Source organism: Gigantopelta aegis, chromosome 13 (genome assembly GCF_016097555.1).
Source record: "Gigantopelta aegis isolate Gae_Host chromosome 13, Gae_host_genome, whole genome shotgun sequence".
NCBI lineage: Eukaryota > Metazoa > Mollusca > Gastropoda > Neomphalida > Peltospiridae > Gigantopelta > Gigantopelta aegis.
In genome coordinates this window covers 35,912,100-35,926,727 of record NC_054711.1, presented here as the reverse complement: position 1 = coordinate 35,926,727, position 14,628 = coordinate 35,912,100, and the positions used below count along the sequence as shown (strand labels likewise).

At 40.4% G+C, this 14,628-nt stretch overlaps 1 protein-coding gene across 1 annotated transcript in view; it reads right to left on the bottom strand.

Moving 5' to 3' along the window:
• LOC121387295 (cardioacceleratory peptide receptor-like) overlaps positions 1-14,628 on the bottom strand; it is a 93,736-nt gene that overhangs the window by 25,935 nt on the left and 53,173 nt on the right. The window contains exons 4-5 of the mRNA XM_041518317.1: positions 13,411-13,550; positions 6,668-6,824 (exon numbers count right to left, since the gene is read on the bottom strand). Of these exons, the coding sequence (XP_041374251.1) occupies positions 6,668-6,824; positions 13,411-13,550 (297 nt within the window). The remainder of the gene's footprint in view (positions 1-6,667; positions 6,825-13,410; positions 13,551-14,628) is intronic.

Sequence of the window (14,628 nt, the reverse complement as noted above, 5' to 3'; positions counted from 1 at the left end):
GACAGTGTATTTTTTTTAAATGGAAATAACAGGAACCTAAATCGAAGTATGGCGCGCCATGGCAACCAGAGGCGGATCCATGGAAGTGGCGGGGGAACCAGAGATCCCGCCTCTTAAATATATTCAAGTGCATCTTTTTCTTTTGCTTAAAAAAAAATCTTTGTGTTGCCCTTTTCACGAGTTGGTTCATGTGCCCTTTACCCCTTAGTCCCCCAACTTTTTTTTGTTTTTTGGACCCGCTCCTGGGAACGAAACCTTTGAACATGGCTTATATATCCATGTAAAAACGTACATATTAAAGTACTGAAACGTACACAATACAGAAGTTCGTTTCAGAGCGACAGGTTCCCTCCCATTCTGCCTACAACCCAGTATGCCTACACTCAGTTTGCCTACAGTGTGAAAAAGTGACATCCCCAGTTCATAGTGTGACAATCCCTATTATTTTGTGTCACAAACCAATATAAAAATATTGTATTACATAAACAATTAAAATTATAATGAACATAAGTAATGTAATTGGGGCTTAGTTGCACAAAGGTGATTTCATGCTCTTTATGGTGATTAGTATTAGTCCAATGATCCCATACTGTGATCTTTAATATGTGATCGAAGTGAAATGGCCTTCATGATTCTTTGTTATAGGATTGAAGTTCAACTTTGTACAAAATATTTGTTTAATATTTATTAGGTCATTTTATAGTTTAATTGTTTTTGTTGTGTAATGTTAATCATTTTTATAATAAAATATGTGTTTGGCGGTAGGGGCAGTTGTCCCCAGAAATAAATAAGAAAATTTTTATAGACACGTAAAGACAATTCTCTTCTTAACCGTTTAAGGAGTTTTAGACTATTAACTACTCAGTTGCCCCCCCCCCCCCCCCCCCCCTCCCAAAAAAACAAAAAACCCACCAAAAACCCCCAAAACAAAAATAAAACAAAAACAAAACCAAACAACAACAACAACAACAACAAAACCCCAACAAATATCCTAGCTACGGCCCTGCTGGGGTGGGGGGAAACTGACACTGGGGTGGGGGAAACTGACACTGGGGTGGAGGAAACTGACACTGGGGTGGAGAAAACTGACACTGGGGTGGGGAAAACTGACACTAGGGTGGAGAAAACTGACACTGGGGTGGAGAAAACTAACACTAGGGTGGGGAAAACTGACACTTGGGTGGAGGAAACTGACACTAGGTCGGGGGAAACTGACACTGGGGTGGAGAAAACTGACACTGGGGTGGAGAAAACTAACACTAGGGTGGGGAAAACTGACACTAGGTCGGGGGAAACTGACACTGGGCTGGAGAAAACTGACACTGGGTGGAGAAAACTGACACTTGGGTGGAGAAACTAACACTGCGGTGGGGGAAAATGACACTGGGGTAGGGGAAACTGACACTGGGGTGGGGAAAACTGACACTAAGGTGGAGAAAACTGACACTGGGGTGGGGGAAACTGAAACTGGAGCTGGAGTGGCTTCCCCTTCAATTCCAGCCCTCGCCTCCTGAACCCCCAACAGACAATTCTCTTCAGTTGTAATAATAGGTTTTTTATATGGACTTTAACTTTATTCATCAAAGAGTTACATGCTGATTCATCGGTTATCTTTCGACGCAAACGGACTACAGTGGATGTTTCTTTTTCAATTCTTTATTGACTTCGAGCCGGACGGCTCATCAGCAATCAAAGACACCATGATGTCAGATTTATGCACGCGCGTTGCGATTTTATTATAAAATACTACAACATCGTGGAAGCTTCAGTCTGCTTCGATGGTTGTGCGAGGGTGACGTCATCCATTTCAACGACAGTTTTGTAAAATAACTTTGATTGAAGTTTAGAAAAAAATACTGAATCAATCCATAAAGCAGCCGACACACACACACGAGGCTAATGGATGCTGCAGGTTTGATGCGCCAATCATTTTCTTAAACAACCGCAGAATGACACAATATTCTAGAAAAATCTATATTGAGGCGAAAGTTTATTCATTTCAATTTATTTTCGTGCTAATGTTCAAGCAAGCTATCCTGGGAACACAGCGTACCTGTGAGAGCCATCCTTCCAGAAGTCCTACACAGGGTGCAGGATGTCTCGTCCTGGGGGGGGGGGGGGGGGGGGGGGGGGGTAGCGGTCTACCTGCAGTCTAAGACGAAACAACAGGAGAAGTCATGATCTTGTGGAAACTTCCTTCAGACTCTGCTTTGTATACAGATACAACTTTAAGTATGATAACTGGTTTGTCATTCTTGTCGTTTATTTTGTGTAAACGTTTCAAATAGTTATAAACTGTCATCCAAGGGTTTAATCTCCCGGGTGTATGTCACCAAATCAAATCCCATAGACGACAATAATAACATATGTAGCAAACACTGCTACACACAGCGTTTCAATTAACATTTACAAGTATAAGGAAGGACATATTTTATTTAACGACGCACTCAACACATTTTATTTACGGTTATATGGCGTCCGACATATGGTTAAGGACCACACATATATTGAGGGAGGAAACCCGCTGTCGCCACGTCATGAGCTTTTCGATTAACAGCAAGGATCTTTTATATGGACCATCCCATAGACATGATAGCACATACCACGGCCTTTGGTGTACCAGTTGTGGTGACCTGGCTGGAGCGAGGACGGGGATCGATCCCAAACCGACCGCGCATCAAGCGAGCGCTGTACCACAGGGGTACGTCTCGTCCCTTACAAGTATAACAAGATGGAAATAAATACTAATACCATTCACTCTTAAAGTAAACCAGAAACAATGGCAGGGAGGAGATAAGCTTCTAGTTTCAAACATGATGGGAAACGTCTTTAACTACCCTAGATCTGCACAAAAAATGGTCATCCTAATTTCAGTTGAACCCACACGTTGCAAGCACAACAGTAGCTGGTACACTGAGACTAGTTCAAATTAACCAACACGAAGTTACCGGCCAAATAAAACAACATTTGATGACAACAAACACTGGTCACATTTATCACCAATGGCTAGACTGGTAGCGGTAATTATGATATTAAATGTCGAAGGCCTAGTGTCAGTAGTGAGTTGGCAAACGTGTTCCCAGTTCTTTTGTTGTTTAATGCAGACAGTTCAGTTTATCAATCGATTGTCAATTAGACCTGTTCGACAGGATTGTAAAACCTATATTATTATATGGATGTGAAATATGGGTCTTCAGTAATTTAGATATCATTGAACGATTAGACCTCAAGTTCTGCAAATATATATTATGTGTTAATAAGTCGACACCAAGCTTTATGATTTATGGTGAATTAGGTAGATACCCACTGTCTATTAGTGTTAAAGTTAGAATGATTACATACTGGGCAAATGTTGTTAATAGTAGAAAATCTAAATTGTCTGGTATATTATACATGTTGGCATCATATAACCATAACGTTAATGCTATACCATGTACTTGGTTATCCTTTATAAAACGTATATTAGATGAATGTGGTTTATGTAATATATATGCATGTACACAGGTGGATGTTTTGTGGTTAAAACATGCAGTTAAACGGATACTATGTGACCAGTACTTACAAAAATGGAATAGTGATAAATTTGACTCATCAAAAGGTATTAACTACAGAATGTTCAAGCATGAATTTAAATTAGAAAATTATTTGTTGAAACTCTCAATTCTTTGTAAATTTAGAACTGGAAATGTCAGACTTCCTATTGAAACCGGCAGATGGTTTAATATTGAGAGAGAAAACAGAATATGTCACTTGTGCAACACTGGTGTTGGTGATGAGTTTCACTATATTTTAAATGTACGTCTTTATCTACTGATCGAAATGTGTATATACCTAGTTACTATACCAATAGAGCAAGTGCAATTACCTTTTACCAGTTATTTAAAAACTAAAAAATCACTTTTGTGTAAACTATGTAGATATTTGCAAATTGTCATTGAGAGGGTCAGTCTTCCGGGTTAATATTACTTAAATATTATGTCCATTACCACTACAGAAAACACTTTGTCACTTATTTTGTTTATATTTTCTCCATACTGCACTCGGTGCAGTTTATGAGAATAAAATTCTCGTCTTGTCTTGTCTTGCAATACAATATGTTTTTAATCAATTAAGTTGAGTGGATTTCGACCTTGGACCCAATGAGATGCTATGTTGGTGTATAACCACCTTCCAGTTACTAGTAATCAAGTAATATGCCAAGTATCATGTTAACCTATCCACGCCCTTAAGACTGATAGTGGAAGAAGTTTGTTTTGTTTAATAACACCACTATAACACACTGATTTATTAATCATCGGCTATTGTATGTCAAACATTTGGTAATTCTGACATATAGTATTAGAGAGGAAACCCTCTACATTTTTCTATTAGTATCAATGGATCTTTAGTATGCACCACCCTACAGACAGGATAGCACATGCCACGGCCTTTGATATACCAATGGGCCCAACGACGGGGATCGAACCCAAACCGACCGCGCATCAAGCGAGCGCTTTACCACTGGGCTACGTCCCTCCCCCATAAGATTGATGGTGGGTGTATCAGCACTGTTGCCATTTGCTAACCATGCCAAAGAGTTAAAGGTAGGGAGTGTAAGATGTGTAGGTCATCGTGTGTGTGTGTGTGTGTGTATATGTGTGTTTGTATGTGTATGTGTGTGTGTGTGTGTTTGTATGTATGTGTGTGTGTCTGTCTGTCTGTATGTGTGTGTGTGTATATATGTGTATGTGTGTGTGTGTGTATATGTGTGTGTGTGTGTGTCTGTGTGTGTGTGTGTCTGTGTGTCTGTATGTGTGTGTATATATGTGTGTCTGTGTGTGTATATGTATGTGTGTCTGTCTGTCTGTATATGTGTGTGTATATATGTGTGTGTGTGTCTGTGTGTGTATGTATGTGTGTCTGTCTGAGTGTGTGTATGTGTATGTGTGTGTGTGTATGTATGTGTGCGTGCGTGTCTGTGTGTGTATGTGTATATGTATGTGTGTCTGTGTGTGTATGTATGTGTGTCTGTGTGTGTGTGTATGTATGTGTGTCTCTGTGTGTGTGTGTTAAAGGTAGGGAGTGTAAGATGTGTAGGTCATCGCGCGCGTGCGTGTGTGTATGTGTGTCTGTGTGTTTCTGTGTGTATGTATGTGTGTGTGTATGTCTGTGTGTGTCTGTGTGTATGTGCGTGCGTATGTATGTGTGTGTGTGTATGTGTGTCTACGTGTGTGTATGTGTGTGTGTGTCTGTGTTTAAAGGTAGGGAGTGTAAGATGTGTAGGTCATCGCGCGCGCATGTGTGTGTATGTATGTATGTGTGTGTGTTTGTGTGTATGTATGTGTGTGTGTATGTCTGTGTGTGTATGTATGTGTGTCTGTCTGTATGTGTATGTGTGTCTGTCTGTATGTGTATGTGTGTCTGTCTGCGTGTGTCTGTGTGTGTATGTATGTGTGTCTGTATATGTATGTGTGTCTGTCTGTGTGTCTGTGTGTATGTATGTATGTATATGTGTCTGTGTGTGTATGTATATGTGTATCTGTGTGTGTGTGTGTGTGTGTATGTATGTGTGTATGTGTGTGTGTATGTATGTGTGTCTCTATGTGTGTATATATGTCTGTGTGTGTATGTATGTGTGTGTGTGTGTATGTATGTGTGTCTGTGTGTGTATGTATGTATGTGTGCATGTGTGTGTCTGTGTGTGTATGTATGTATGTATGTGTGTGTGTGTATGTGCGCCTGTGTGTGTGTGTGTGTCTCTCTCTCTCTCTCTCTCTCTCTCTCTCTCTCTCTCTCTCTCTCTCTCTGTCTGTGTGTGTCTGTGTGTGTGTGTATGTGTTGTGTGTGTGTCTCTCTCTCTCTCTCTCTCTCTCTCTCTCTCTCTCTCTCTCTCTCTCTCTCTCTCTCTGTGTGTATGTATGCGTGTGTGTGTCTGTCTGTGTGTGTGTGTGTGTGTGTGTGTGTGTGTGTGTGTAATGTCACACATGACCACCTAGTCGATTACTGGCGATACTCCTACATATCTGTATGTACTGATACTGATGTCACAACATGACCTGCCTGTCATACGTAACGACCTAGTCGATTACTGGCGATACTCCTACATATCTGTATGTACTAATACTGATGTCATAAAATGATCTGCCTGTCACACGTGACCACCTAGTCGATTACTGGCGATATTCCTATATATCAGTAATGTACTCATACTGATGTCATAAAATGACCTGCCTGTGACACGTTACGACCTAGTCGATTACTAGCGATATTCCTACATATCTGTATGTACTGATACTGATGTCATAACGTGACCTGCCTGTCACACGTTCGACCTAGTCGATTACTGGCGATATTCCTACATATCTGTATGTACTGATACTAATGTCATAACGTGACCTGCCTGTCATACGTGACGACCTAGTCGATTACTGGCGATATTCCTACATATCTGTATGTACTGATACTGATGTCATAAAATGACCTGCCTGTCACACGTGGCGACTTAGTCGATTACTGGCGATATTCCTACATATCTGTATGTACTGATACTGATGTCATAAAATTACCTGCCTCTCACACGTGACCACCTTGTCGATTACTGGCGACCACAATTACACCAATTATAAACAAATTACTGCTTCAACAACAATTTGTATATTTTGACTTTGTTTCATGTTTACACACTCACCGTTTCTAAGTGAGCGGTCTTTTCGTTTTGATGGCGTCGTCGATGACATCTGCATGCTCGTCTTGGACCAGATGATGATCACGATGATGATGTAGCACACGGCGATGACGAAGGCCGGGATTACGAACAGCACGACGGCGATAGACGTGATGTACAACTGAAACAACACCAACAACGACGACGTTTTCATTTACATTTTAATGTAGTCATTTAAATAATATGTTGGATTAAGTTTATTGTGGAGATCTGCTGATGGGCGTCAGAAGATACCACCAACCAATGGCGTAGACAAGGTGGGGGTCTCTTCTCCCCACATCAGTTTTTATATTTGCATGTCACCCCATGACACATCCGTCCCCCACTCCCCAATATAAAATCCTGGCTACGCTTTTCATCTGGGGTGGGACGCATACTATAAGCACGTGAGCTTCAGAGTTGTTAAGAGGGAGCCTCTAAAGCCTATAATGCTAAGAACAAAAAAGTTTATTTTGTTTAACGACATCACTAGAGCACATTGCTTTATTGATCATCGGCTATTGGATGTCAAACATTTGGTAATTTTGACAGAGAGAAGAAAACCCGCTACATTTTCCCATTAGCAACAAGGGATCATTTCTATGCACCATCCCACAAAGAGGATAGCACATACCACGACCTTTGATATACCAGTCGTGGGGCTCCCAGAACGAAAGCTAATGGATGTAGACAGAAGTCCGTGTAGCGACTATACACACAGGCACGGCGGAGCAACAATTCTGAATAAAAAATGTTATTGGAAGTAAATCTTAAGGTAGAGATGAATTTTACTTGTAGAATGCAGGAAATTGCATTTCAGGACATCTAGTTTTTAAAATTTGACTTTGGAGCATACCCCTGAACTCCCTAGAAGCTTTGCTTTGCCCCCTCCATCTTAGTCAGCCCCCCCCCCCTCCCAATGTCTACTTGCTTACGCCGTGCCTGACACATCCCTACTGTCCCTACCCCTCTTCACTTTTATGTAATTGTTTCTGACAGTTTATTTTTCCTCTATCGTTCCAGCCAGTGGTGTAACAAAGGCCGTGGTATGTACTATCCTGTCTGTGGGATGGTGCATATAAAAGATCCTTTGCTGCTAATCGAAAAGAGTAGCCCATGAAGTGGCGACAGCGGGTTTCCTCTCTCAATATCTGTGTGGTCCTTAACTATATGTCTGACGCCATATAACCGTAAATAAAATGTTTTGAGTGCGTCGTTAAATAAAACATTTCCTTCTTTCTTCCTTTTCCTCTGTCCACATCGAGAAGAAAGAGAAAACTTCAAACGAATATGTCGTCTGTCATGTTGTTGTTTTCCAAAGAAGCCCACATATTTGAGAAGGTAGTACATGTATGTTGTGATACAATCAACTTGGTGTTTGAAATCCATTAAGACCTTAAAGGTTTCTTCCAGATATTTCTTTTACAAATTCTTTCATCTCAACCACTGGAGGAACAAATTCGAAGCCATAACAAATTACTTAATTCCTGTATCCAAATGTGAAAATATCATTATTTGAACGATGCGGTTAACAACGCATGCGCGTTCTCCTGTAATCTTCTTATACATCGCTATCAAACAGCGCACGTTTCATTATCTATCAATATCTACAGATGGAATGCGTTTCTTCAACAGTAATATGATTAATATTATGGTTACACAAGAGCAGTTAGAAAATTATTTTAATATACATATACAGTTGAATCCCGTTGGCTTGAACCCGTCGGTGCTCGAAAAAGAGTTCGACCCATCGGGTAGTTCGACCGAACCATTCGGTCAAAATCGGATATTTCCGTAACATCGGTTAGAAAGTTGAATTAGATACATATTATTTTGGTAACTGCAAAGTTAAAAAATTCATCAAGGTGTTATATAGCAAAATATCAGAGTGAAAGAATTTATTAGAAATTACTCAGACTGTGTGATGCAGAATCCCTTGTCGACATTATGTGGTTGCTGAAGTGATGACAGTTGATTAACTCGCCCATTGTTTCATTTAAAACTGGTCTTGTAGACGTGTTCATAGTAACGCTGTATTGTAATGTGTTTTAAGGATCGAATTTGACTAACATTCCTGCCGGATATTCGGTCGGGCAAGCTACAAATTCTGCCGACCCGAATCAAAACCTGACAGACCAAACATTATTGATTCAAACTAATGTGTGAAAATAAACGTAAAATAATTACCGGTCTGACAGGACCACTGGCAAAAACAAATCTCCCGGTCCATGGTGATATTTCTCGGCCAAATCCGGACAGGACGGCAATATTTCAACCCCTGGTGTATTTATTATGATATTATATTATTATTGTTGTATTTATTATATTAATGTACACTAAAAAAATTGTTTTGTGTAACGACACCACTAGAGCACACTGATTTAGTAATCATCGGCTATTGGATGTCAAGCATACGGCCATTTCTTGACATTCAGAGAGAGGAAACCCGCTACATTTTTTAAATTACAAAATACGGATCTTTTATATGCACCATCCCACAGACAGGATAGCACATACCACGGCCTTTGATATACCGACGGGGATCGATCCCAAACCGACCGCGCATCAAGCGAGCGCTTTACCACTGGGATACGTCTCGCCCCTACCATCCACTACTTTACAATCTTCCTATTATGGAGTAAATAAAGAATATCTACACCAGCAGGATATTTGGGATTAGGGGGAGGGGGAGATTTTTACGGGATGTAGGAGCATGCTAAACAGAGATTATTTTTCTTTGCATTTGGAGTACAAAATAGCAATAATTTGGATGAGAATTGTTTTGTTTTAAATGTATTTAGGAGAAGATAAAACAGTTATAATGCCCTTTTGGGTTTAATTAACATTCATTTCATTTATACTTACTTTTGTACTACTGTCAGTTATGGTTCAAGTACGCTTTCCTGGGCACACACACACATCAGCTATCTGAACTGTTTTTCTTTTTTCTTTCTTTCAGGACAGTGGTTTAGAGACTAGTTGTTAGTTGTTAGTGAGAGAGAAGTCGATATAGTGACCTCTTGTGGGAACCGGCCCCGGTGGCGTCGTGGTAGGTCATCGGTCTACAGGCTGGTAGGTACTGGATTCGGATCCCAGTCGAGACATGGGATTTTTTAATCCAGATACCGACTCCAAATCCTGAGTGAGTGCTCCGCAAGGCTCAATGGGTAGGTGTAAACCACTTGCACCGACCAGTGATCCATAACTGGTTCAACAAAGGCCATGGTTTGTGCTATCCTGCCTGTTGGAAGCGCAAATAAAAGATCCCTTGCTGCTAATCGGAAAGAGTAGCCCATGTAGTGGCGACAGCGGGTTTCCTCTCAAAATCTGTGTGGTCCTTAACCATATGTCTGACGCCATATAACCGTAAATAAAATGTGTTGAGTGCGTCGTTAAATAAAACATTTCTTTCTTTCTTTGCTCTTGTGGGAGCCGGTATCGGGATGCGAACCCAATACCTATCAGCCCTTAAGTCCGATGGCTTAACCACCGATGCAGTGTTAAGGACTGCTTCCTCTACTTACGGTGAGCAAATGGCTAAAGGTCGACACGGCAGATTTGAGTGGTTTTCCCCGAGCACCGCTTCCCAAGGGTGTGTGTTTACCGCGATAAACAGACAAATGGCCGTACCACTGTGAACAAATAGATGATCTCGCTTCAAGAATATTGGAAGAACAGCTCAGCCCCAGGATATACGATTCTTCCAAACGCAATTAAGGAGAAAGAGCTGCGTTTAGTGACAACAAACGACGCTAACGTTCGCGAACAATTGGATGTATCAGGACACCCCAGTCCTGTCACCGCTCAATGGTCGAGTCAAATAAAAATAAAAACAATACACCCACAACCTCCACCCCCCCCCCCACCCCACCCCCCCAAAAAAAATAAAAAAATAAAAGAAGGAAGGAAGGTGTGTTTATTTAACAACGCACTCAAGACATTTTAATTACGGTTATATAACGTGGAACATAATTATGGTTAAGGACGACACAAATTACGAGAGAGGAAACCCGTTGCCGCCATGCAATAAGCTACACTTTTTGATTAGCAGCAAGGGATTTTTTATTTCCACCATCCCACTTACAGGATTGTACATACTACGGTCGTTGTTACACCAGTTGTGTAGCATTGGCTGGAACGAGAAATAGCCCAATGGGTCCACCGACGGTGATCGATCCTTGACCTAGACCGACCGTGTATATATTCTGTATACCCTGTGTGTGCCTCTGTGGTGTCGTGGTTAAGCAATTGGACATAAGGCTGGTAGGTACTGAGTTCGCAGCCCGGTACCGGCTCCCACATAGAGCGAGTTTTAACGACTTAGTGGGTAGGTGTAAGACCACTACACCCTCTTCTTTCTCAGTAAACACTAACCACTAACTCACTGCCCTGAGCATACAGCCCAGATAGCTGAGATGTGTGCCCAGGACAGCGTGCTTGAACCTTAATTGGATAGAAGCACGGAAATAAGTTGAACTGAAATGTGTGCGCGCGCATGCGTGTGTGTGTGCTGTGATGTTCTAACAAAAATATCATTGTCTGTGTTGCATGTTTGTGACATCTTAAACACGAGAAAGCTTAACGTGCAGAATGTACGTTCACTACATTGACTGTTCCATCAGTTGTCTTCGTACCTGCATTGTAAAATAAGATGTAGTCTGTGCAATTTGAAACTTTGTTCTACTTACATTGATTTTTTTTTCCAAATTTTTTAAAATTGGTATGGCTTTACAACTTAATAATATATTTTTATTTGAATTTTAAGTATTCATTATAGAGTTATATGCAAATTTAACGGGGATCGATCCTAGAACGACCGCGCATCGAGCGAGCGCTTAACCACTGGACTACGTCCCGCCCCTTTTTACTAATATGTTTTATAACTTTATATTTTGACTGTAAGTCACAATCCGATTAATTGTGATTTTCTTAATCTTTGTCCGATCGGACTTCCATTCCTCGGAATCCTTGTCTGTGGGACTTGTATTCCTGGGATTTTAAGTCTATGGGACTAAATTTACGACAGTTACGATCGCTTCGTGGAATGGAGCAAAGGTTAATACAGGTCTGCCTGTACTTGTAAAAAAGAAGGGGGAAAAAAACGGATGAAAATCTCAGATATTGCTTTGTCCATTGTAATATATCATAGAAGACTAAAAGACTAACACTCTTGAGAACACCAATAAACAACGCACGTCGTGGCAATGGTTGGATAATAAGGCTAAAGCCAAGCTGCCGGGGAATATACCGCCCGGAGTCAGACGACAGGACCCGGGACACTGCATTCATATTGATGTGTAAATGAGAAAAGACGCTTGCATAAATGACAAAAGCCGCTTGAGTAAATGAGAAAGGCCGCTTGTGGAGAAAACAATTTAAGGAGCAGATTTCTCTACAAGACCATAATCCAACTTAAAGTGGTGCTTGCAAATTAGAGCGACGTCACAAATGATTGTATACGATTGTGTGCTTGCTTGCGTGCGTGCGTGTGTGTGTGCGTAAAGTAATACGAACATTTTGTTTTGCAATTTCAATTGTGCATTAGCAGCAAGAATCTGATGTTTTGTTTATTTTCGTGATTAGATTCGACTGAGGTTAAAGCACGCTGTTCCGGGTAGTCGCTAAAGCTATCTGGATTGTATCTCTGGGACAACGGAATGAATGAATGAATGAATGAATGAATGAATGAATGCTTAACAAAACACCAGCACAAAAATACACATAGGCTATTTGGTGTTAAACAAAGGTAGGTATATGAATAGGAAGAAGAAGGAGTTTGTTTTGTTCAACGACACCACTAGAGCACATTAATTTATTAATCATCGGTGTCAAACATTTGGTAATTTGTACATTTAGTCTTAAAGAGGAAACCCGCTACATTTTTCCATCAGTAGCAATGAATCTTTTATATGCACCATCCCACAGACAGGATAGCACATACCACGGTCTTTGATATACCGGTTGTGGTGTACTGGTTGAAACGACATAAAACAAATCAGTTAAATGGATCCACCACCGAGGTGATTCGATCCTGCGAGACAGATATACTCTTCAAACAAAAGTAGGGGAACCTGAAATATTAATGTTAATACCAACTATTAGACCGAGCATACGTTTTGACCACAGACATCCTAGTAAAGAACGTTCAGGTCTGTTTATCAACACACTGAAACACATTCCATAGTTTGCACGTGCATCACGCAGTTGCCCCGTACACGTGCGTAGGGTGTCATTCTCGATTTTGATAATTTCCAGGAAGGTCGATTAATCACCGTGGAACAATATTTCTGTCAATCTTTTTCATTCTGTTGATCATACAGTTGTTATTGTTTTGTTTTTAGTCATTTTTATTCTTTGAATTTGCGATGCGGCGTTAAAAAAATCTTAACTTTAAAATTTCACTTCTGACCTCAATCGTCCTTCAAGATCTTTGGTGGTCATAAAACCTTCTATAATACTGAACTACCGGTTGTAATGTTTGCCCAATTAATTCACTGTTGTCATATAACCATTCCCTTCAGCTAATATACCTTACAATTTTGGCAATTGTAAATTCTTATTAGAGTTCCCCTACTTTTTTTGAAGAGTATATATACAACTACCAACTTCACAGATGCAATTATGAGTGTGTCTCACGTGTGTATGACACCATACGGGTGTATAAATACAGTGGTTAGTGACTGCACTATTAGTATTACAGACAGTGCGTGTGCTCGATAACGTCATACCTTCCACATCCACTCCGGGAACTCGATCCAACACTGGGTCGACCCGTCCACGACCTGAAGCTTGTTAATAATCAGCATGGGGATGGAAAACACGAGTGCGCATGACCAAGCAAGAGCTACCAAAACCTTCGAGCGAAATTCTGCAAGTAAAGAACAGTGAGTAAGAATAAGCATTAACAATAAAAACTACATCTCTCTCCTTCTTTCTCTTTCTTTTCACTGTCCGACTGTCTCTCTGTCTGTCTGTCTGTATGTATATAGAGGATTCGTCACGAGTATTTTTTAATATGGGAAATATCAACCGAGGCTTCGTTAATCTGTATTTGTCGAGCCTTTGGCGAGACAAATACAGATTATCAGGCCGAGGTTGATATTTACCATATTAAAAAATACGAGTGACGAATTCTATTTATCATATCACTGTCAATTTTGTTTATTTTTCACTTAAATGATTAATAAACAAAACCCCAACGCTCGGACGTAACAATTTGTTATGACGTATGAATACATGTACATGTCAATCACTCAGCTGGTAATCGGTTTGTCAATACACCTTGAAGGTTATCTATGCTTTCTGAAACTAGGTTAAAAACGGACAGAACGATTGTAGCTATTTAAACAATTTAATACTAATTTAACAGTTTTATATATAAACAATGAAATTATAATAAAATAACTGACAATAGCCAAATTTTTCAAAATAACTTTTCGCGGCATTTTGCTGAATACTACGTCATTGTCAGACATAGGCGTATCTACGTCACTGACCTATTTAAGGGCTTCATCAAGTTCAGTCGCCGTCGGAATCTACCAAAATGATTCTTCGTTGTTTTATGGGGACAACAGGACTTTTAGGCTGAGCCAGATTTATTACGATGTTGCCCCCACTGACATTGCCTCCAAACATGGTCTTCACACCGCCGGAAATATTGATGATCTGTGATTGTTTCGAATTTAAAAGTGTTGTCGGATTTCCTTCGAAGACGAACACACGGGAACCAAACTTGAGGATTCACCAGATGTAGATATCGCGGACAGAATATGCGACAGTTCTTTGTGTTGGTCGTGATTTATATGGCTGTATGCATTAACTGAATGAATATTTTTGTGTCCTGTTATCTGCATGTTTTAATGAGCAGGAACGTGATTGTCGTTCAGTTTTTGGACCGGATATTTGTGTGCAGAGTGGTTCGTCAGTCGTTTAGTGGTACAAATATT